Source organism: Urocampus carinirostris, chromosome 2 (genome assembly GCF_059441175.1).
Source record: "Urocampus carinirostris isolate Australia breed hairy pipefish chromosome 2, RoL_Ucar_1.0, whole genome shotgun sequence".
NCBI lineage: Eukaryota > Metazoa > Chordata > Actinopteri > Syngnathiformes > Syngnathidae > Urocampus > Urocampus carinirostris.
Window position 1 is genome coordinate 54,239,339 of NC_142350.1, and position 24,493 is coordinate 54,263,831.

Consider the following 24,493-nt stretch of genomic DNA (forward strand, 5'->3'; position numbering starts at 1 on the left):
AACATCAATAAGAGAATAGGTAACATGTTAAAATTTGTCCAGGAAATGCATGAAGCAATGACTCCTCAAGCCTGTAAAATAATCCAAAAAGTCCATAACAGCAACGGCGCAGCTTCCCATCTCTGCCAGCTGGTCAATGCAGGTGCTGACATGCTCCAGGTCCAGATGCTGGTCCGCTGACTCATCTCAAATTGTCCTTTTCCCTCGTATCACCAGCAGCCAGGCAGTCGAAAAAAAGACAGGAAAAGAAAAGTGTGAGGTGGGCATAAATCGTAAGCTATTAAATAGAAATGTGTCTTAAGTCTACATTTAAAAACTTCCACTAAGGTTGCAGATCTTATCTCCGGAGGCAGAGTATTCCACAGCACCAGGGCCTGGATGGAGAACAAACACGACCCTGCAGACTTCTTCTTGTCTCTTGGAGTCAAAAGTAGAACTGTCATGATTACCAATGTGAATCACCTGTGCCCGGTCCTTTGGCGCCAACTGCTCTGATTGGCTCCGGGTCCCTATTTAAATCCACTCCTATCTGTCCCCTTTTGTCAGTCCGTTTGCCAACCTCAGTTAACACTAGGGAAGCTTTTTCCGACCCTGACCCTCACCTGTTTTTTGCTCCCGTCTGTCCCCAGGCTTCGACCCATTTTTGATCCTGACCACGTCTACTCTCCCGTCCCGGCTTTCGACCTCTTTTGTCCCCGACCACGTCTATTCTTCTTTCCTGGCTTACGATTCACTTCCGACCCTGACTACGTTCTTGCTCTCCTGTCCCGGCTACTGACTTTTTTTTCCGTTCCCGACACCGCCATCGCTCGCCACGGAAGATTCACTTCCGCGTTCAGAGCGACCTGCTTCCCGCGTCCAGCAGTCACCGGATCGTGGGCGCAACCTTTTCTCTTTCTTCCAATAAAACTTGTGAGTAACACAACGCAAGTGGGTCCTGTCTCCGTTCTGGTCTGGACAAGACCGGCATTTTACGAGCGGAGGTTTCGTGCAGGAACATAGGGGGAGACCAAATCAGAGAGATGACAGGGTGCAAACAATTGTATGTTATAAGGAGAACCTTAAAGTCACATCTTAAGCGGACTGGGAGCCAGTGCAAGTTAGCTAATTTAGGAGTGATGTTCTCAAACTTTTTTGTCCTAGTCAAAAGTCTCACTGCCGCATTTTGAACCAGCTGTAAACTTTTGATGGTAGACATCATGAGACCAGAAAGCAATACATTACAGTAATCAAGCCGAGAAGTAATACACGCATGAGTTATAATTTCAGTATTTGATTTGAGGCAGCATCGGACAAATCTTCGCAATATTACGGAGGTGGAAGAAAGCTGTTCTGGTAATATTTTTCACATGTAACTGAAACGACAGATTAGGATCAAATATAAGACCAAGATTTTTGACCGAGTCACTATAGGTAGTATTACATTTGTCAAGGTTCAGAGCAGTGTTTGAGAACAAATCACGACAATGAGCTGGACCAACAGTCAACATTTCATATATTATTATGTACTACAACAAATCTATCTGAATACATGGATTAACACATTTTTATCCTTTACTTTTGTTTCTCCCCCTCACAAGAATGACAATGGACTCTCCGCATCCGATAAACCGTTGTGAAACACGTGGAGGTTAGTAGATGTAAAGCATTTCTAAACCTCCGTTGCCATGACAACATCCTAACACCACCCTCCTCCCTCCCTTTCCACGTTTCATCACATCACCGACCTCCCCCGTCCTCCGTCCTGTCCCAAAGAGAGATGAGAACGGCACGGTCACGTCATGTCCGCCAGCAAGCCTCCTGATCTTTCCCGGCCGATACTAACCTTCTGACTTTAGTTGTTTTGATTTACTTCCATTTGAAAACTGCCGGACGGTGCAGTGCATCGCTGCCCGACGGGATGCGACCAACTCTGGATTACCTCCTTGCAGGATTTTGTTTCCCTGACAGCAAGGTGAATATATACTGATTACAAAAGCATTCAAATATTTCCTGAGGAAATCGCTTAACTTTCATAAATTCTAAAGAGCGAAAAATCATCTATTTGCGGAGTAACTTACTGAAAAACAGAGGCAGATTTAACAATTTTTTATGGAAATAACCCATCCTTTGTTATTTGTTGCTTAGGAACAAAAGGTTGAAATAAAATACTCATTAGGCAAGACAATTTTATTGATTAATTCACTGATTCGTGTTTTTGTGTGTGTGGATAAACATCCACTCCCATTTATTGCTTTTATGCTTTTATGTTGGTAGATTTTTTTAGGGTCCTACAATTAATTTTTACACTTGCTTCAAAGCTACCCTGGCTGATTTAAGGATTTTGTTTTTCTTATCTTTTCATGTGGAGGGAAACCTACTCCTATTTATTTATTTTCTTTTTAAAGATTTTTTAATGGTAGCCTTCTTGAGGGACCTACAATGAAGTATTTACACTTAGAAAAGGCTATGGTGGCTGATTTAAGGGTTAATTCTTATTGTATTTTTTGAGGGAGATTGAGCCACAATCATTTATTATTTTTATGCTTTTATTTTGGTATTTTTCAGGGACCTACTATTCCGTTTCGCACTCAGACCAGAGCTACTGCGGGTTATTTAAAGAATTTTATTTTTTTAATATTATTATTTTTTGTGGAGGAACATCCATTCATATTATGTAGATGTTTCTTTATTGGCAGATTATTTTTCAGGGACCGACTATTCAGCTTTTACATTGAGACCAAAACGGGAGGAAGGAACATCCACTCCAATTTTCTCATTTTTATGCTATATATTAATTGATTCTGTGGCTGATTTAAGGATTATTATTTCTATTTTATTTTCCTGTATAGAGATATCCGCTCCTGTTTATTGTTTTTATGCTTTTATATTGGTACTTTTTTGTGACTTACAATTAAGTTTTTACATTCAAGCCAAATCTAGTGTTTTTGATCTAAGGCTTTATTTAACATTTTTTTGCAGATTTTTTTTTAAATTTTCAATTATCTGTTGATTTTTTGGGAAATATTCATCCTCTGCTTTTTTAAAAAACCTCAAATAATTGCACTGTATATTCGCAGACGAAACTTTATGCAATAAAGCCCCCTAAAATAGGAAAATTGAAAAAAATTATAATGCCGTAGGTCTGCCTAGTCCATCTGTGATTAATAATTGAGGACAGTAGGAAGGCGACACTGCAAGTGATTAATTGACTGTAACTGGACACTAAAAGCGTGGACACTAAAAACTGCCTCCCACTTTTTTCTCCTTTTCTTTTGTGTAAGGATTAACATTCAAGATTCTCATTTCCAATTCGTCGTTTTTTGGGGACCAATCCTGCAAAGTTACTTATGTCGGCGCTTACCTGAAAGACAGAGACAAAATGTCCGCTATAGCTGAGGTCCATCTGATGATCATGCCGTTGGCCTTCCTCATTGCACTTCAAGGTGAGTTTTACTAGATTATGTTACCATTGCAACACAAAAGAATTCGATTTTCAGAATTTGCAAATTTAAAAAACTTAAATTCTCAGTGTTTTTGTGTAAATGCCTAAGCCATGTCTAGTATCAAAGATTTGCTTAGGCGCTATCTAGTGGCCTCTTTTGTCATATTTTCCCATTGCCCTCACCTATGGCCGCTCGTTTGGCTCCAGCTGGTGCTCGTTTCCTGATTCTCTCATTCGTTCTCACTCTCATTCGCTCCTTGTCAGTCTATCAGCAAACCTCCCCACATGCAAGGCAAGCATTTTTTTGACTCTGGCTCCCGTCTTTCCCGTCCCGTCCTGTCCGGTATCCTACTCATCTGCCCCTGGCTTCCCGATCGTCTCCTGCTACCTGACTTGATTCCTTCCTCCGACCACGCTCCGATCTCCTGTTCTGGTTACCTGACTTGATTCCTTCCACCGACCACGCTCCGATGTCCCGTTCCGGCTGCCCGACTTTTTTCCGTCCACCGAACATTCTCAGATCTCCCATCCAGGTTGCTCGACTTGTTTGCGCCCTCTGACCACTCTCCGATCTGGTGGGCTTCCTGCTTCTCTTGCCCATCGATCAGAGGATCGCTGGCGTTTGTTTTCCCGCGCCTTCTCAGCTTCCGCAATAAAGCTTGGTGTGAAACGTTTGGGTCTACCGTCTGTTCTGGCCATGACATCTTTATTCTTGTTCTTGAGATTTTTCGGCAGATTTTCTTCAATACTGTTCTCTTCACTTCGTTCAAACCACATGTGTCAAACTTGTGGCCCACTACATCGTTTTTATGGGACCCGTGAGATAATGCTGGGAGAAGCACCAGAGAACAAGAGCTGGATCGCGTTAAACAATGACTTGCACTTTTAAATATGTCCACTGGATGTCGCTAAAGTCAGATGTCACCCGCAAAGCACCCACTGAAGCTGTATATGCTGAGTATCATTGATCAACCAGAGAACATTGAGGAAACCCATCCAGATGTTATTTTACTTAGAATCAAAGTCATGGGTGTGTTGTTTAAGGCAATATTAATTAAAAAAATAGCATCTGGGTGTCCTTGCAGAAGTTTAAATAATCTTTAGCTCCTTTCAATAATACGATATTTTACAGCCCATTTTTCAGATTCAGTATTTTCCAAAAAACGAAATCAGAATGAATTTTAAATTCTTAAAACAATAATTAAAATCTGTGTTTGTATACTATTTTTGTCACTGTTGAGTCTGCTTGAGTTTCCCCAAGTTAAACAAACTGGAATAGAGATTAATTCAATTGTTGCTTTGCTTTTTTTTAAAGGCCCAGTGGATACACACTAGAAGAAATTACAGTAAATCTTAGTGAAGGAAAAAAATATAGAGGAAAAAAAAACCTTAATGATCCTTTTATGATGATGAAATGAAATGATCTGCATTTATATAGCGCTTTTCAAGTCAATGACTTCCCAAAGCGCCTTACATTTCCCAATAGCGGCCGTGATCTGTGCAGCCATGTAAGGCGCTAACCTGCTTATTGTGGGTATTGGGTGTTCAGTGTCTTACCTAAGGACACTTCGGCATGTAACACGGACAAGCCGTGATTCGAACTGGGATCCCTTAATCCTAAAACGATCGCTCTACCTCCTGAGCTACTGCCGCCCCAAAATTATCAAATCTTACATCCTCAAATCATAATTTAATTGTGAGCCTCCAAAAGACCACCAGCCCTCCAGCTAAGGCACACATTTTATGCCATAATTTGCTAGTCAAGCCCCTGTGATAATGTTTTTCTACCATGTGCCCCCTGAGCTGACGCCACCTAAGTCTAACTTTCATAATGATATGGAAACTTTTAGCAATATTCCAACCATGTACTACTGTTTTCAGAAATAATTGCAAGATTAAATTAACTTACTCCAGGGGTCCCCAACATGGTGCCGACGGGCCCGAGGTAGACCCCTAAGAACACCTGAGTAGCCCTCAAAATGGTTCAGAAAATAGTTCACCATCCATCCATCCATTTTCTGCGTTGCTAATTCTCACTAGGGGTTCCAGGGGTGCTTGAGCCCATCAGAGCCATTTTCAGGCAGTGGACACCCTGGACTGGTTGCCAGCCAATAGGGGGGCACACAGAGACATACAACTCACTCACTCATTCACACCTAGGGACAATTTGGACCGGCCAAATTACCTAACATGCATGTTTTTGCGAATGCGGGAGGAAACCGGAGTGCCCATGCAGGCATGGGGAGAACATGCAAACTCAGCATGGGAAGGCTGCAGTAGCTGGAATGTAGTCCCGGACCTCCACACCGTGGGGCTGCGCGCTAACCTCCCAGCCACTGTGCTCTAACAGCTTACTAGTGATGTGTCATTTTCATCTACCAGAAAACCAGTTGACTGAGTCTATTTTTAACACTACTTCTAATAAAAAAATCTCATAATAACAGCATAATACCAAAATTACAACATAGTGTCTTGATGTCGGGGGTGGGCCCAAATGCTGAGAAGCCGTAGTCAGGTGTGTTCAACAAGGGATGAAATTTATTAAAAAAAAATCCGGAACAACAAACAAGGACAAACCAGGTCTAGAAACTAGGGCTAGGATGTGTTGGCAAAGACAATCTGTGTCTCACCGCGTGTTCAACTTCCGGGATTCGGATTGAGTATTTTGGACAGGGACAAAAAAGGTTGAAGAGAAACAGTTAAATTGGGGACATTTACTACAAAGTTACAAAATAAAATGGACCGAGTGCACTCCAGACCAATTGTTCAGGAGAGCGTCCTCATTCCGGAGGGCAAGGAGTGTGTTTGGCCCCAAAAGGTATCGACAAATGGCTGACCGGAGTTTTTATAAGAAAGTGTTTGGATTTGCAAAATAACAAGCTCCGACAGACACTTCTTGGAACTCAATGTACAAGTTATTAAAACTTCACACAGCTGTATCTTCAAGGTATCTTCAAGATAAGGTTAACGCATCGGAAGACCATTGCTGGGAAAATACTGACCGGAAATAATACATTCACATGAGTACAGCAAGTAAATACTTTTTAAAATACTTGGGTGAATAGGATGTGCTGCTGATTAATTAATAAAACTAATATAGTTGAAAACTCATGCGATAGTGACCACATACTCAGTGACACATTTTGATAATCTAATAGATGATTAGGTGTCACGGTTGCCATGGCGCACAATTGGCCCCGCCCATGTGGTGCCAGGTGCGGCTCGTTGACTATTGGCTTCCCTTCTATTTAAGCTCAGTGCTCTCACTCACACCTTGTCAGTTCGTCAACAAACCTCTGCACCTGCAAGACATGGGTTTTGACTCTGTCCGGTTTCCTGCTTGGATTCTCTGTCCGGTATTGTTCCCGTCTATTTTGTCCTGTTTAATTTCGATCTCCAGTGTTTGATATCAATCCTGTCTGTCCCGTCTGTTCGATATAGCTCGTGCAATGGGTATCGATTTCGTCGGCCTCTGGTCTTCTGTCATTCAACGCCAGACTGCTGCCTTACGTCTTCCGCCCAACGATCGCCGAATCACTGGCGTTTGGGTTAACGTGCATGACTGCCCCATTTCCCGTAAAATAAAAGCTTGTGTGAGAAGCGTCACGCATCTGGGTTCTCCTCCTGTACCGGTTCATGACATTAGGGGCAGGTTCGTGGAGTTCCGACACACCTTTGAGTGCCCAGTTCCAAACTTGATTTGGACCCTCTGGGTGAAGGTAGTGCACCGGATCAGGACACATAGCAATATCATAAAATGCTATTTGAGATATGCATGTCAAGCAGGTAGCCCTTAACACTAATCAATAACAATTAATGATAAAATTTTGATCCACGTAAATATCTCATCTCATCTCATCTCATTAGCTGCACCGCTTATCCTCAGTAGGGTCACGGGGGTGCTGGAGCCCATCTCAGCAATCATCTGGCAGTGCCAGCCAATTGCAGGGCACACGGGGACAGACAACTCACTCGCACAGTCACACCTAGGGACAATTTGGACCGGCCAATTCACCTGAAATGCATGTCTTTGGAATGTGGGAGGAAACCGGAGTGCCCGGAGGAAACCCACGCAAGCACGGTGAGAACATACAAACTCCGCACAGGAAGTCCGGTAGCTGGATTTGAACCCACACAGGAGGTTCCCGAGACCTTAGAACTGTGCCGCACACGCGCTAACCACTGCGCCGCCGTGCTGCCCTCACGTAAAAATAAATGACTGAATTCCTAGACTCAATCCTGTCACAACCAACCAGTGATTGAGTGAAAAAAATGTTGCATTTCATCTTAATTGTTAAATGTTGTGGATGTTTCCCAAACGCGGTAAACTAACCATGCCAAAAGTTTTAAGGCCGAGCGTCACAGATGATCTCGTTTTAAGCCAGAGGATTTAAAAGAGGACACAAAAAAAGGATGTGATGCATTAGGGGAGATTATCTAGTCTCATCCAGCTTCAGCTATTCGTATTATGGCAGCTGCAGTACCATGCATGCAGTGGTAGGGAAAAATGGGAGCCTACTTCCTACAAGATGATTATTTATAAATAAATGCACAAATAACTTACAAAATGATCTTTACTATTCAAAACAATAATTGGCAGACAAAACAAATCATGGGCCGATAACACAAACTGAACAGGAAGTCAGCTATTTTGATTTGAAGCTGCCACCAAATTTGGGCCGAGCAGGGAATAAAAATAAAAAGAAAGTATTTCGAATAGAATTGATTTAAAGAGATATTCTCCCTACCGTATATACTCGCATTTAAGCTGTATTCACAATTGTAATATAAAATGCTGAAATCAGGGGGTCAGTTTATATGTGTTCATTACGTTCTATGGCCTCATTAGTAAATGGTAGAGGTTGCGTTAGGAATGGGGTTGAAGCTTAAAAATGGGACAAATTTAATAGATAGATAGATAGATAGATAGATAGATACTTTATTCATCCCCGTAGGGAAATTCACACTTCCAGCAGTCTACCCCGTTGTTTATTAACAGATTAACATGATGCCCTAGGGTGCTTGTAGCGGAGTGGATGACGTCACGCCAGTCCAAAAGTTTGACATCCCTGCGGCAGATGGAAAACTTTTCTTTGTGAAAATCCAGGGATACACCACCTCGTGTTAGCAAGTCCGCCTCCTCTCCGATTCCCCCCGGCTTTCATGTCTCTGTTTACCAGGTAGCTCCGGGTGGCTACACGTTAGCGTCCGGAATGCTAAACGTGAGCCACGTTTCCGCAAAACACAGCAACTGCGCTCCCTGTGCGCTTCGATGTTTAATAACAATTCACGGTAAATGTGTGCTGAATTTTGGTCTTTTTTTAAACTATTCTAACATTTTGGACAGTACCCAGAAATGGAAAAGGAAATCTTTGAGTGGTTTGCAGCCCAGAGACAAAATGGATATGGAGTGTCTCAGCCAAGTGTTTGTTTGCAAGCTCTCAAAATTGCACAAGCCAAACAATATGCAGGGTTCACCACTTCCATCGGTTGATAGAGATGTTTTCTTCTTTCTCTTTTATTATTTGGCTATTTAAAGCAGTTAGGGGGTCGGCTTCCATGCATGTACTGAATATACAGGGATTTGTAACTACATTGTTACTTTTAAAGTAACGGGCAACTTTTGGGTGTTAGTATTCTGGGGGGTAACAAATAAAGTAATGAGTAACTATAACAAATTACTATTTTTTAGTGACACACCCAAAAATGTCACGATCGGAACAGAAGCAGGACCCAGATGCGTAATGTTACTCACAAGTTTTTTGAAATATAGAGGGAGGTCTTCGTTGACTTGAAAAGCGTTATATGCAGACCATTTACATTTTACAGGAAAGGCAGCCCCAGCAATCCGGTGCTCGCTGGACAGGGGAAGCAAGGCGCTCACGGGATCGGAGCGTGTACGGAATGCGGAAGTAGATCTTCCGGAGCGGTAGATCGTAGCGTAGTACAAATAAAATACAAATAAAAATGACTTGACTTGACTGGTAGACGGAAAACCAGGTCGTTAGCCGGGACGGGAGATCAGAACGTGGTCAGGGTCAAAAAACGGGTCGTTAGCCGGGATGGGGGATCAAAACGTGGTCGGGGTCAAAAAATGAGTCGTAGCAGAAGACAAACGGGGAACTCAGGAACGGACGAGTGGAAACGGGTGACGAAACGGGACGGGAGTCACAGTCACGAATGCTTGCCTTGTGAAAACAGAGTTTCGCTGACGAACTGACAACAGGCGAGTGAAAGGTCTGAGCTTAAGTAGAAGGCGGAACCAATCAGGTGACCAGCAGCAGCTGGCGCCAAACGAGCGGGCACAGGTGAGTGTAATGAGTAATCATGACAAAAACTACACGCAGTAATAAAGAGGAAATTGGCCATTTTGATTTGAAGCTGCCAGAAAATGTGGGAAGAGCATGGATCTAAAATGTGTCATTTTAGAGACTCTGGAAACATTTTACGCAAAAAGACTCCTTAAAAACATTTACACTATCCGACATGAACATTTCTGCGTCAATCATGTCAAATTTCACCAAAAAAGGCCACTGTGCTATGCTCGCTGGTAAACAGGGATGTGGCCATGTTGAGTTGAAGCTGCCACCAAATGTGGGGGTAAATAATTTCATATTTAAGATTTTAAGGAATTAGAAAAAAAAAATCAAGGAAAGTAATCCTCTAGAAAATAATTACACAATCTGACATAAAAGTTTCTGTGTCAATCATAGCAAATTTAACGAAAAAGCTCTATTGTGCTGCGCGCACTTATGGACAGGAAATCGTCCATTTTGTTTTGGAGCTGCCAGCAAATGTACTGTAGCAAGGACTGAAAATGTGATAATTCAGAAAATTTTGAAAAGAAGTGAGGCAAAGAAAATCTCTAAAGAAAACAATCCAACCACCTGGCATGAAATTTTAGTCGTTAACCGAGAAAAATTAAACAAAAAAAAAAAGACTAATCGTGGCCATTTTGTGGGCGGAGAATGGATTTGAAAATTTGATATGTAAGAGAATTTTGAAATATTTGGGGTAAAGAAAACCCCCCCAAAAATGCAATTCCACAGTCTGACATTAAAGATTTTGCATCAATCGTGACTAATTTCACGAAAATTGTCATGTTTTGTCAATTGCCCTCACCTGCGCTCACTCTTTCAGCCCCAGCTGCCACTCGTTCCCTAATCAGTCATCCTACTATTTGACCACGTCATTATAATTCACTCCTTGTCAGTCCATCAGCGAACCTCTGCACATGCAAGGCAAGCATTTTTTACTTTGGCTCCCGTTCTGTCCCGACCTGTTCCTGTATCTTGCTCGACTCCATCCCCTGTTTCCTGTATCAATCCCCTGTCCCTGATTTCCCGATCGTCTCCGGTTACGAGACTTGTTCTGATATCCGACTACGCTCCGTTCTCCCATCCCATCTACCCGACTTGTTCTGAACTCCGACCACGCTCCGTCTCCTGTCCTGGCTACTTGACTTGTTTCGATCTCCGACCAGGCTCCGTACTACCGTCCCGGCTGCCCGACTTGCTTCCGATCCCCGACCACGCTTCTTCGCGAGGGCCTCCTGCTCCACCTGCCCAGCGAGCACCGGATCGCTGCGTCCACTGCTTGTACCGGTCGTGACAAAATTGTAATTGTGCTACACGGGAAGATGGTCAATTTGAGTCAGCGCTGCCAGGTTATGTAGGCGAATACTTCATTTCAAATGGGATATTTTAGAGAATTTGGAAAATCTGGGGGTTAAGAAAAACCTTAAAAACACAATCACATTATCTTCCTGGAAAATTGCTGCTTAAATGATGACAAATTGCGCACAAAATAAATCCTTTGTGCTACGCTCACTAGTAAACAGCCGTTTTGCTTGGAATCAAAATGGTTAGTAGAGTTTTTGGACTTACAGGCGAGGTTAAGGCAGGAAATTGGAAGGGTGCCCGAAAGAAGATGGCTTGATTAAATCTTTTGAATCGGGATGAGTGCACTTGATGCAAAAAAAGTCAATAGCGGCCATGAAACGTGCCTACAATATTGATGAAAATGACAAGGGGGAGATTATAACAGTTAACATTTACCATGAAGTAAAGTGCTCTGATAAATGGCAGCCAAAATTACCAAGAAAATCAATTCATGTACTGTATATCATATTTATACAGTATAGGTTTTTCATTGTGCTAAGTTAACGCTTGACCAGAGTATTTGGACTTAGGGCTGGAAAGAAGCAATGCAGTTGAGGACATTTTTGTCAGTACCAGAACAGATACAGGACCCAATCGCGTGACGTTCTCACACAATGAAATGAAATGAAATGATCTGCATTTATATAGCGCTTTTCAAGTCAATGACTTCCCAAAGCTCTTTACAATGTGCTCCACATTTCCCAATAGCGGCCTTGCAGCCATGTAAGGCGCTAAGCTGCTTATTGGGGGTATTAGGGGTTCAGTGTCTTACCCAAGGACACTTCGACATGTAACACGGACGAGTCGGGATTCGAACTGGGACCCCTTGATCCCAAGACGAGCGCTCTACCTCCTGAGCTACTGCCGCCCCAGCCTTTTATTTTACGGGAAATGGGGAGTCATGCACGTTAGGAAGCCGGCCTGGCGTGGAAGGACAGAGACCGACGAGACTGATTCCAATATCCCGAGTCGATATCGGACAGATGGAGTCGATTACGGACAGGAAGGGAGAGACAGGAAAGATAACGAATCAGGATATCGAAAATTAACAGGAAGAACTAGACGGGAACGAAAACTGGAGAAGATAATAAACAGGACAAAGACAAAACTGGAACCTGAAATTAAACAGTACAAAAATGAACGGGAACAATACCGGACTGTAGATATCACAGGAAAACAGGGCAGAGGCAGAACCCACGTCTCGTGGGGCAGAAGTTCATTTGATGGGCTGACAGTGCAGGAAGAGAGCGCTGAGCTTTATATAAACAGAAAGTCAATCCCTCAACGACCCACAGCTGGCACCACACGGGCGGGGCCAACTGGGCACCATGGCAACTGTGACACACACGGGCGCGGCCAATTGGGCGGCATGGCAACCATGACAATTTTTCACAACGTTTCAAATAAAGACAAAATCAGAGTGCACTCCGTACCGAACGATGTAGACGCATCTCCCAAGAAAGGATAGGAACAATTTCCCCCCCTGTTTTATAGGAAAGGGGTGTGGATTTGTAAAATGGAACATGTAACTCTTACAGGCACATCTATCTCCCTCCTCTATCTCTCTCTCTATCTATCTATCTATCTATCTATCTATCTATCTATCTATCTATCTATCTATCTATCTATCCATCTATCCATCTAAGACCACGTTTAAGTAGTCCGGCAGCAATCTGTCAACGCGTTTCAGCTGGTGTCAGTGGGCGCGGCCAATTGGGCGCCGTGGCAACCGTGACAGAACCTGGCGCCACACGGCAGGGACCAATTGGGCGCCATGGCAACCATGACACAGACTGGCTAAACCAACAGCTTTATCGAACTCTGATGTTACGTCTGAAGGCCTTCAGAAGTCTTTGCGAAGGCCTCCAGGCAGGCTACTGACAATTAGTAATGGCTGAAGTGTGAGTGATTAAATGCTTGAATATGAAAGCTCACATCGGAAAGTAGCGCAACCAGGAGGAAAGCAATAAAAATAGCTGACAGAAATGTTTGAATTATTTCATAAGTATTCCATGTAAGAAAATCACATCACATGATTCAGATATTCTTTTAGGCCATCAGAGACGGCTTTGCAGACCCTTACGGCCCACCAAAGATGTTATCCCATTTTTGTTCTCATGGAAGCCGTCTAAAAAAAAAAAAGGAGGCGGTGCTGAGCTGGAACAAATAATGTCCCTTATGATCCTCGTGGATGGATGACACACGGCTCTCTTTGTGGCCATCCAAGGACGAATACACATTATGGATACAGCTCATCTTGGCTGCCTTGTGACATCGCTATTCAATCCATCCGGCGTTATGGCCTATTAATCAACTGGTGGCGCTAAAGTCTTATAGTATGTTGCTTCCTTCCTTCCTTTCTTTCTTTCTTTCTTTCTTTCTTTCTTTCAGTTTTATCCTGTTACTAGGCAGATTTTTTTCATTGAATAAAACACAACTGTCCAAGGTCGAAAACATAGACGAAATAGGATTCATGACTAAAAAAGGTGTGTGTCTTTTTCCCGTTAAGGGATTTTAATGTAAGGATTAGCGAGCGAGCACACAGCAAATTCCGGAATATCTGTTGCATAATCCGGATTATGTAATGTGTTGTCATCTTGCTGTCGTGAGTTTAGAACGTCTGTGTGTTGGAGCGAGTCGCTGTCTGCTTTGTCCTTTTATCGTCTCAGCAGAAAAAAAATGACATTGAGCTTCTTCATTCCTTCGTTCTTTCCTTCTTTATTCCTTCACGTCCTCCTTCACTCGTTTCTTCACTCTCACCTCCACTCTTTCCTTCCCCTTCCCTTCAATTCCTTCCTTCCTTCCTTTCCGCCACCCTTCCTTCCCTCCTCTCTTTCATCCTTCCTTCCTTGCTTCTTTCTGTCACTCCTTCACTCTTTGCTTCACTCTCTCCTCCACTCCTCCAATCCTTTTCTCCCTCCCTCCCCCCTCCTTCTTTCTTTCCTTCCTTCCTCGCTACCTTCCTTCCTTCTTTCCTCCCTTGCTTTCTTCCTTATTTCTTCCTACCTTCCTTCCTTCCTTCCCTCCTTCCTCCCTTCCATCAATCATTCCTTCCTTCCTTCCTTGACTCCTTCACTCTCTGCTTCCTTCATTCCTTTCTCTCTCTCGCTCTCTCACTCTCTCTCTCTTCCCAGTCCTTCACTCTCTCCTCACTCCTCCTTCCCCTCTCCCTTTTTCCTTCCTTCCTTCCTTCCTTCCTTCCTTCCTTCCTTCCTTCCTTCCTTCCTTCATCCCCTCCTTCCTTTCTTCCTTCCTTCCTTCCTTCCTTCCTTCCTTCCTTCTTTGACTCATCACTCGCTGCTTTCTTCCTTCCTTCCTCCCTCTCTCTCTCTCTCTCTCTCTCTCTCTCTCTCTCTCTCTCTCTCTCTCTCTCTCTCTCTCTCTCTCTCTCTCTCTCTCTCTCTCTCTCTCTCTCTCTGTCTGTCTTTCTCTCCCCCCAGTCCTTCTCTCTCTGCTTCGCTCTCACCTTCACTCTTACCACGTCTCAAAGCGGTCTTCGTTGCGTTCTCTGGGTTGCAGGGGACGGTGTTGCGTGCGCGTGCGTGGAGGTGGACTCGGACACGGAGGCGGTGGCCAACCGCGGCTTCAAGCTGGGCTGCATCTCCTGCAAGAGGCGGGGCGAGGTCACGGCCGTCGCCAGCGTCACCTGGCTCTTCAAGGCTGCAGGCCACGCCCATTACTCGCACGTCAGTCGCATGAAAAAGGGGAAGGGGGGTTTCTTTTGCTTGAGAAAGGAAAATGAGATAGCGCTTGCTTGACACTTACCAAAAACTATACACATATTTCAGCAGGAATTTCAATAAAACAAAAGTTATTATTACACCCGTTACATATCTATGACATCGATTTCATTGTCTAATAATCCCCTCTCCCTTAAATAAAACCTAATGTGAAGTGTTGGGAGGGCACTTAGGCGAAAGTTGATGTTTTTCCCGTCACAGCTGTACAGCTTCGAGGACCATCGCGGTTGGATCCTGGACGGGCGTTTTGAGTCGCGGGTGCAATGGCGGGGAAGCCGCCATACCTTGGACCTCCAAGACGGTTCCATCTACATCCTCAATGTCACCTTCAACGACACGGGCAGCTACAAGTGCGTCTTTAGCCGCGTGCTCTTCTACAACGACTACTCCTTCCACACCAACACCAGCAAGATCATCCACGTACGCGTGGTGCCCACAAGTGAGTGCCCTTTGGCTTTTTGTTGGCTTTTGTAAAAGGTCTTTTTCTTCTTCTTCGTTGGATTTCCCGTCTAGTGAGGAGGTAGGTTTTCCTGATAAAGGCTAAAAAAGGATGAGCAGTTCCTTCGAAGGTTTTACTTACAGAATATTCTGGGCACAAATGAACTGCAATGAAATGTTAGGAATTAATATCAAAGTGTACCGTTTACCAAATTGTTCGAATAAATGATCTGACTCCATTAACCAAACGCAACCTACATTCACCCAACAATTTATGCGCGCTCGTTTTCTTGAGGGAAAACATTTTCATACAGGGGCAGATTTAATTTAATTAACAATTTAACTAAGTGTACTCCATCGAAAACGGCCGAATTAGTGTCGTTGGCGTCTGTGGGAAGCCTTTTTCTCAAGTCCTTTAGCGCTCGCCCATTGGCCATCTTCTCCCCGCATAATGGCGTGCCGACTCCTCCCATGGGCATGCCAAGGAAGCCCCCCTGGGCTTCACCATCTCGTCGAAGAGCGGCGTAATGTCTGAAATACTCAAGACCGAGCGTTTCTACGTCATCAGGGCCTTTCTGCGTCTGGATGTGCTGATCATCTTATCCCGTTCCCGCCGTTCCAGTAAACAACATTTTCCACCAGGGTGCCCTGACATCGCAACACAGCCCAGCCAGTGAATATCTTTTGCATTAAATGTAATTTGTATTCGATCGTATAAAATCCTGTCGTGTCCAGCATGGTCGCCGTGGCAACCGGCTGGCCCCGCCCCCTGGGCAACAGCTGAAGCAGATCGCCTAATTTGCGCGTTTGCTTCTTAAGGGGAGTTTTGGGTTTTGCGGGTGGGGGATCATTTGCATTTTCTGTCTGCATTTCCCGTTCTGTTTTGCTCTGTCCTGTTTTGTTTGAGTCGGAAGAAACCTGTGTTTGCACGTTTTTAGTTAAAGCCTGTTTGTTCTGTCTTGTCTCTGAGTTTTGGACGACTTTTATTTTGCTAAATAAAAGTTTTGATCGTCAACGCAATTGAGTTCTTCCTTCCTGCCTTCTGCCTCCGTTCTGGTCCGGTCCCCCCGTGACAGAATGAGCCAGCCAAGAAATAAACTCAGCAGACGATCCCATCCGACTCCCATGGCTGCCTGTCCGATCCCCCCTGCCGAGCACCGAGTCCGATCCGTCCGACGTCGATGGCGCCTGCCTCTCCCCGTTCCTGCTTGTTCGGAGGAGGGAGCAGGGTTGCCCCAATCGAGAGCGTCAACCCATTCCGGGGTGCGAGGGGGGTTTTAGGTATTGCCCCGGGAAGATTTGACGCCGACCTGTCCGACTCTCCTGCCTGCCTGTTCGACTCTCCTGCCTGCCTGTTCGACTCTCCTGCCTGCCTGTTCGACTCCCCTGTCTGCCTGTTCGACTCCCCTGCCAGCCTGCTCGACTCCCCTGCCTGCCAGTCCGACTGTCCTGTTTTGCCTGCCAGTCCGACTGTCCTGTTTTGCCTGTTAGTCCGACTGTCCTGTTTTGCCTGTTCTGATTCCGACTGTCCTGTTTCCCCTGTTCTGATTCCGACTGTCCTGTTTTGCCTGTTCTGATTCCGACTGTCCTGTTTTGCCCTTTCTGATTCCGACTTTCCTGTTTTGCCTGTTCTGATTCCGCCTGTCCTGTCTTGCCTGTTCTGATTCCGCCTGTCCTGTTTTGCCTTTCCTGATTCCGCCTGTCCTGTTTTGCCTGTCCTGATTCCGCCTGTCCCTGTTTTGCCTGTCCTAATTCCGCCTGTCCCTGTTTTGCCTGTCCCTGTTTTCGCCTGTCCCTGTTTTTGCCTGTCCTGATTCCGCCTGTCCTGATTCCGCCTGTCCTGTTTGTCCGCCGGACCCCCCCTGCCGAGTCCGATCGTCCGACGCCGATGGCGCCTGCCTCTCCCCGTTCCTGCGTGTTCGGAGGAGGGAGCGGGGTTGCCCCAATCGAGAGCGTCGACCCATTCCGACTCCACTGCTGATCGCCTGTCCGATCCCCCCCTGCCGAACGCCGAGTCCGATCCGTCCGACGCCGATGGCGCCTGCCTCTCCCCGTTCCTGCGTGTTCGGAGAAGGGAGCGGGGTTGCCCCAATCGAGAGCGTCGAACCATTCCGGGGTGCGAGGTAATAATTTTTCTTTTTGGGACCTCAGGAGCTGTCCCTTAAAGGGGGGGCTCTGTCGTGTCCAGCATGGTCGCCGTGGCAACCGGCTGGCCCCGCCCCCTGGGCAACAGCTGAAGCAGATCGCCTAATTTGCAGGGGAGATTCGCAGGGCTTGGCAATACAAGAGCAAAAAACACAGGCAAAATGGGGATTTACAGGGCTTGGCAAAACAAGAGCAAAAACAGGCAAAAACGGGATTCACAGGGCTTGACGTATCACAACAGAGTTTAGCAGGAGTTTCGCAGACGCTCCGACAACAGGCGACTCACAAGACAGCGTTTAAGTAGTCAGGGAGCAATCTGTGCGGGGCCAATTGGGCGCCGTGGCAACCGTGACAGAACCTGGCGCCAAATGGCAGGGAACAATTGGGCGCCATGGCAACCGTGACAGTCTTGGCGCATCTACTACGCTCCGATCGCCCGTCCCGGCAACTGCGCTCGTTTCCGTATTCCGACCACGCTTCAATCCCATGAGCTCCTTGCCCAACAAGCACCAGAGCACTGTCCTTTGTTTCCCCCGACCTGACTTCCTCGATTCTACAATAAAGCTTTTCGTGAAACGGTACGCGTTTGGGTCTACCATCTGTTCTGGCTTTGACATTAGGTACTTAAAAGCTGGAACTCCCTCGATTTTCTTCTTTGCGCTTGCAGTGACACGGGGGATGGCCTCCATCCTGTCGGAGGTGATGATGTACGTGGCCATCGTCGGCCTGCAGCTCTGGCTCCTGGTGGAGATGATCTACTGCTACAGGAAGATTTCGGCGGCCGGCGAGGAGGCCTTGAGGGAGAGCGCGTGAGTCCACCTTCCTTTCTTTTCACTGAACAACACAAAAGTCAGTTGCAAAGGCCATGATTGTAAAAAAAATGAGTGAAAAACAATTCAAACGGGTCTACGACTCGATTAAACCAAGCTTCTAGGTTTGTTGTTCTCGATTTCGTCAATTTTATTTTACATTTATCACTCAGACGTTCTTAGCAATAACACCATGGTTCTTTGACAGCCTGAGGATGGAATCGCCTGTCTCTCCCATCCTGGGAATGGCGCCACAGATGGCGTAGGTTTTAAATCGGCAATTAAAGCGACCTCAGCTACGTTGGACAGAAGCATGTGCCTTGACTCCAATGGTCATACCCGTCAACAATGTTCCCTCTAAGCTGCACGCGTGCGCAATCGCGCACTGCCTGCACATTCTCAGCGCACAAGAAAATCTAGCCAGCGCACAAAATCAGGGCTCAAAATTGCTAATTAAGAAGCGAATTAAGTCAAAGTTACAGTGCATGAAGGTAAAAATACACGGGTTCCTCTGACGCTGTTTTTTAAATGCGGTATTTTGAAGTCAATGTCGAACGAAGTTGAAAAGTAAAGTCAATAGACAACCGGCTTCTTCGGCTCGGCTCACTAAAGAGAACCGGCTCTTTCGGGTCCCAAACGGCTCTTCAGGTTGTTTTTGCTTCTTTAATCCCCACACGACCAAATTGTGCACAAAATGACTTAAAGGAAGGGGGGGGGAATACAACAAAAAAGAAAAAAATACCACAATGAAAAAGTTGTGAAAAGCTCAGAAAAAAAAGAAACAAAAGGAAGAGAAAAAGGAAGAAAAAACTCAGAAAAAAGCCCCCAAAAAAGAAAAGAAAGAAACAAATGAAAAAAATTAAATATAGAACAAAAAGAAAAAAGTAACAGCTAGGAAAAAATAAACACAATGAGATTTTTTTTAAAGGAATTACAAAAAAGAAATTAAAAAAAACGGAAAAAGAAGAAAAAGATTGTGTTGCATTCAAATCATTTCCAATTATACCAAGTCAATCTTGTTGCCAACATTGTACTTCCACTAAAAAAATGTGATTAAATACAGTTGTGTATCATGCAACCGACTAAATAAGCCCCCCAAAATGTTAGTATTATGCGTCAAAAGATACCAGGAAAAAAAAAAAAGAAAATCTTGTGAAAGAATTGTTGTAAAAACAAATGACGTTTGTAGGCCGTAAAACCTTTGCAATAATTTTTTCTCTCTAACCTACTTGCCCAGCCTCTGAGAATGTTTTTTCAATCGTGTGGGCCCAGAGTTAAAATGAGTTTGATACCCCTGATCAACATCAACCAAAATCTTATCCTGACTTAAAGATTCACTTGCTTTTCCTGTTGGCCGGTCCTTTATTTCTATTTTTTTTCATTTCTAATTCTTTTCAATCTTTCCCTCTTGAATGTGTTCTTCGTGTACAAGTTGCAAATGTTATATGATGTAAAAGGGTCAATACAAAGGACAAAGAATACTAGAAGTGTCATGGACCAGGAACGGATGATCGTCAGTCACGGGTAGCAGATAGCAGGAACGCGGAAGTGGCACTTCCGTGTCGAGCGAGGGTAGTCAATGGCAGCGAGAAAAACAGGTCGATGGCCGGGGCGGAGGAGCAAAAACAGAAACGGGTCCAGAAAAGAGGTCGGCAACAGGTAACAGGCAGGAAACAGGGCAGGATAGTGTCGGAGAGTACAAAAGCTTGCCTAGCTGGGAGCATAGGTTTGCAGACGGTCTGACGGGTTCTTTTCAGAAGAAGGGAGTTTAAAAAGAGTCCAACAGCCAACCAGGTCAAATCAGGAATCATGACAAGAGGAGAATTATCAGACCAATATCAGATATATAATGCAAAACAAAGACATCTCATTGGTCCGATAACACGAAAAGCAAAAGAGACATATTTTGGGAGATTTTTACTGTTGCTCAATAATCCTGTGGTAAAAACACATAAAATGAATCAAATGGTAAAATGGTAAATGGTCTGCATTTATTTAGCGCTTTTCAAGTCACTGAAAACCTCCCGAAACGCTTTACAACGTGCTTCACACTTATGCATTCACACACTCACATACAAGACCTTTAATCGCCTCCTTATTTTTTTAACAATAGTCTCGATGGAGGATTGGTTACGACCATGCAACTTAGCAACTGCAGTTTTATGTATTTCTTAATAATCACAAGCTTTATTTCTATGGTTATCATGTTTTTGCTTCTACCTTTAGCATCACGGCAGATTTAGGGACCCATGGCCGATTAATACGGTACAAAAACGACAGTATTGTAAGGGAGTACTGTTGGAAGTAGTTCCGCCAATAACGTCTCTGCGTTTTCATGATGAGGGCAGGAAAATCTCAAAAAACTGGGACACAATTCCTGACACATCACATTCCATCGAGAACCTCAAGAAGCACACAAAAATGGAAAGAACTATTTTGACTAATATACATCAATATTGCATTTAGTTGGTGCTAAAGTTTCCTGATGTACATGCAATTTAGGCCAGTCTCAGCCACTTATTACTTATGATTGTTTTTTTTTTTTTTGTGTGTATGTTTTTTTAACAAAAAAGATTTCAAAAAATCATCATAAGGCAGAAAATCTCTCAGATATGACGATTTTATTTCCATATTTTATTTTTTTTAATGAAAAACCTTGAAAAATAATGTATATCTAATGTATGAATTTTTGTTATTTTAAGTTGGATTTGTATTATTTTATTTGAGAAATACATTTAATTAAATTGTTTATTTCACTAGAAAAGTTTAAAAAAATGGTAAAATAAAAGTACTGTAAAAAAACAGTAAAATTATTTATTATCTTTTACTTGAGTTTAAATAAATGTGGTAAATAGCATTGAATTAAAATATTTTGTTCTTATTTTAGCAGAAAGAGGTTGAAAAATGATTCGCTAAAATCGAACAAAAGCATTTTTAATATTTCACCCACATTTTTAAAATATGTTATAATGAGAAAAATACTTAAAAATAATAACTAAAATGAGAAAAATGATGTATTATCAATTTTAATTATTTTCCTTATTTTGTTAGATAAATGCGTTGAAAGATATGGTAAATAACACAAGATTAAAAATATTTTTCCAGAAAAATAGGTAATATGTATACTCTCTATTTATCAACGTATAGGGCTGCAACAACGAATCGATAAAATTGATTAAAATCAATAAAAAGTTCATGTGCATCCCCAAGTAATTTTAGTTGTATCATTCCCTGCTTTGTAAAAAGCTGATGGTTTCAGATTTAACACAATTTATTGACATATGTACAGAAAAAGATACTAGATGGGTGCATGGGCTTATAATTCAACTTTATAACTCAACCCTGAATGATATGGAAGGTTAATGGCACTCCATTCCTTTTGTTTCTTTCATCAAAACCCGACTTCTGTTTTGATCCTTTCAACCTGTTTGACTCTCTTCTCTCCTGGCTCCTGCCGGTCCTTTCCCTCTCCGCCACTTTAGGGCCGAGTACTTAGCCGTAGCGTCTGAAAACAAAGACAACCCTGCAGCCGAGCAGGTGGCGGAGTAACAAAACACGGTAGGTTCTCGGCCGCAAGACCACAACAGGCCCTCTGACTCTTTCACTGCCCCTTTAAAAACATACCATGAATCGCAGACTACAGAGCACCCCTGATTAAAACCCCATGCTTGAGTTTAAGAGCAGAACTCAATTTTGGCTTTGTATAAGCCGCACCAGAGGTTAAAGCAGCCCAAAAAATGAACTACCGTATTTCCCGGACTATACGTTTTTTCATAGTTTGGCCTGGGGTGCGACTTATACTCCGGTGAGGCTTATATGTGACATTATTAACATATTCTTATAGCATTGAGTTTTACATTTTCTATTAACGGTACTGTATATTTGTTAGCCTGGAGAGGGATGGGCGCCTCCAGGCTGTACTTGCCCAAAACACACCACAGGAAATGGTGCCCCTCCGACCATAGTGGTTAAGGCAGGGGTCTTCAACCTTTTTCAAACTGAGAGCTAGTTTTTGCTACTTATTAGCGAAAAGGGCACCCAATTTCAATATGCATTTCTGACATAACTTATTTTGTACGACTTACTATGTTGTTTCTACGTTATTACCAGGTTAAAGGAGAACGAGAGAAAGAAAGAGAGAAAGAAATAGAGAGCAGGACAGAAAGAGTAAAAAAGAGAAAGAGAAAACAAGAGAAAGACAGAGTGAAAGAAAGAGAGAAAGACAGAGAGAAAGGTGAGACTGAGGGAAAAGAAGAAAAGGAGAAATAGAGAGAGGTGAGAAAAGGGAAAAGGAAGAGATAAAGAATGAGAAAGCAAGATAGAAAGAAAAAAGAGAGAAAAGAATAGTAAGAGAAAGAAATAGAGAGCAGAAAGGACAAAAAGAAACAGAAAAATAAAGAGAAAAACAGAGTGAAAGGAAGAGAGGGAGAGAAAGAATGTGAGAAAACTGAGAAAGAAAAGAAAATAGAGAGAGAGATGAGAAAGATAAAAAGATAAAGAATGAGAAAGCAAGAAAGAAAAAAGAGAATGGGAAAGAAATAGAAAAGAAGAAATAGAAATAAAAAGGAAAACAGAGTGAAAGAGAGATACAGTGAGAAAAGGGAGGAGAGAAATTTAAAGGGAGGAAGAAAGGTGGATAGAAAAAGAGACAAGAAAGAGGAAGAGATGAATAGAGATGAGAAAGGAAAAGGAAGAGATAATGAATGAGAAAGCAAGAGAGAAAGAAAAGAGAGAGAAAATGAAAATAAGAGAAAGAAATGGAGAGCAAAAAGGAGAAAAAGTAAAGAAAAAAAAGAGAAAAACAGAGTGAAAGGAAGAGAAAGACAGTGAGAAACGGGGAGAGAGAGAGAAAAAGAAAGGCAGAAAGAAAAGAATATAGAGAGAGAGATGAGAAAGAGGAAAAGATAAAGAATGATAACAGAAGAAAAAAATAGAGAGTGGGAAAGAAAGAGAAAGAAATGCAAAGCTGGAAAGATAAAGAAAAAAAGAAAGAATGAGGGAAACAGAGTGAAAGAAAGAGAGAGATACAGAGAGAAATGTGAGGGGCTCCAACTGAACATAGTGATTTTTGTCCTTGTTTTTGTGTGACCTCAGTTTGGGAAAAAGTTGGCGTCGAGATGGATTCTCGTATCCGCCCTCGGCATCGCCGTCTCCACCGCGAGAACGCTCCAAGACGGGGAAAACACCAATCAAATAGAGGACAACACACATTTTTTCTGTTCATCTTCTTGAAAAGAAAGAAGAAAATGTTCCTTCTTTATGAATGTGATGCAAGCAATATATGTAAATACATTTTTTTCCCAATAAATAACGAAATCAATTATTGGAAAATAATCCATTATTTGAGAAAAAACAGAATAATTTGTCATTAAAGCGACATGCCTGAAAATTATTTGGATGATTCAAATGATATGTTAGAATTACTGCCAATTATTGCCATTTAAAAAAAAATGGTTTAGTCCTATTAACTTTTCACTACTGTAAAAAAAATCACTAAACTACAAAGAAATCTACATGATATAGGACTAAGAATATTTTTGGATGTCATTCTTGATTCCATACAATGATTTACTCTTCATTGATTTCTGAAAATCCCGAAAGAGACCAATTAAAATTATATTTGGGACTAATTATGAATTACGAATCGGTTCGTTTTCACTGCTTTCTAAAAACACATCGTTTCTATTTTTTTTTTTAGAATTTTAACATAAATAAAAGATTTTGGGGGAGTCACAAATTAGCATAGATTAAACTAGGTCAATTTCTGAAGAAGTTAAAAATGAATAATAAAGGTACAAAAACGTGTTTCAAACGGTGACAGGTTTCACATTAAAAATACAATAATCAGCATGAATATTGTAAAATGTGTTGAGGTAAAAAAAATATATGTATTTTAAATACGAACCAATTGTTTTTCATCCTAAGCAATAATTAAGAATACATTTTATAAAATACATTTTTGAGTCATCGAGGTGACTCAGGTTTCATTTTTCACCATGTAAGTACATCTCGCGCATGCGCAAATACCTTCGAACATTTACTAAGAAAAGCCGCAAGAGGGCAGCATTGCGCTTCCACGAGCTGCCAAACGGATATAATACACAGTATACTGTATGTAATATAATAAAACATGTCGGATGTTTATTTAAGTTTGTTCCAGTTAGCTAGAAAAATAACCGTTTTTTGTTGGTAATTCTGTATTGAATAAAATATTGATTAAAAAAGATATGTTATTTAAAGCGGCTTACTGTTGTACTGTACTGTATATATAAGTGG

General features: G+C 42.8%; 1 protein-coding gene across 2 annotated transcripts; it reads left to right on the forward strand.

Annotated features, from left to right (window-relative positions):
- Positions 1–1,734: 1,734 nt before the first annotated feature.
- scn1ba (sodium channel, voltage-gated, type I, beta a) lies at positions 1,735–23,551 on the forward strand. 2 transcript variants are annotated; one of them, XM_088327128.1, is made up of 7 exons: positions 1,735–1,954; positions 3,264–3,425; positions 14,605–14,771; positions 15,027–15,264; positions 18,076–18,217; positions 21,700–21,775; positions 23,312–23,551. In XM_088327128.1, exons 2-6 carry the CDS (start codon positions 3,362–3,364, stop codon positions 21,764–21,766), a joined length of 678 nt encoding a protein of 225 aa, XP_088183254.1. In that variant the 5' UTR covers positions 1,735–1,954; positions 3,264–3,361; the 3' UTR covers positions 21,767–21,775; positions 23,312–23,551. The 2 variants fall into 2 exon arrangements, with proteins under 2 accessions (XP_088183254.1, XP_088183253.1); XM_088327127.1 differs by lacking the exon at positions 21,700–21,775.
- Positions 23,552–24,493: the final 942 nt, after the last annotated feature.

Bases quoted from the DNA above. Each gene is read 5' to 3' on its own strand.
- scn1ba (XM_088327127.1), top strand. From the start codon at position 3,362: ATGTCCGCTATAGCTGAGGTCCATCTGATGATCATGCCGTTGGCCTTC. The intron at 14,772-15,026 runs GTCAGTCGCATG...TTCCCGTCACAG, and splicing joins GCCACGCCCATTACTCGCAC to CTGTACAGCTTCGAGGACCA. The intron at 18,218-23,311 runs GTGAGTCCACCT...GTGTGACCTCAG, and splicing joins GAGGCCTTGAGGGAGAGCGC to TTTGGGAAAAAGTTGGCGTC.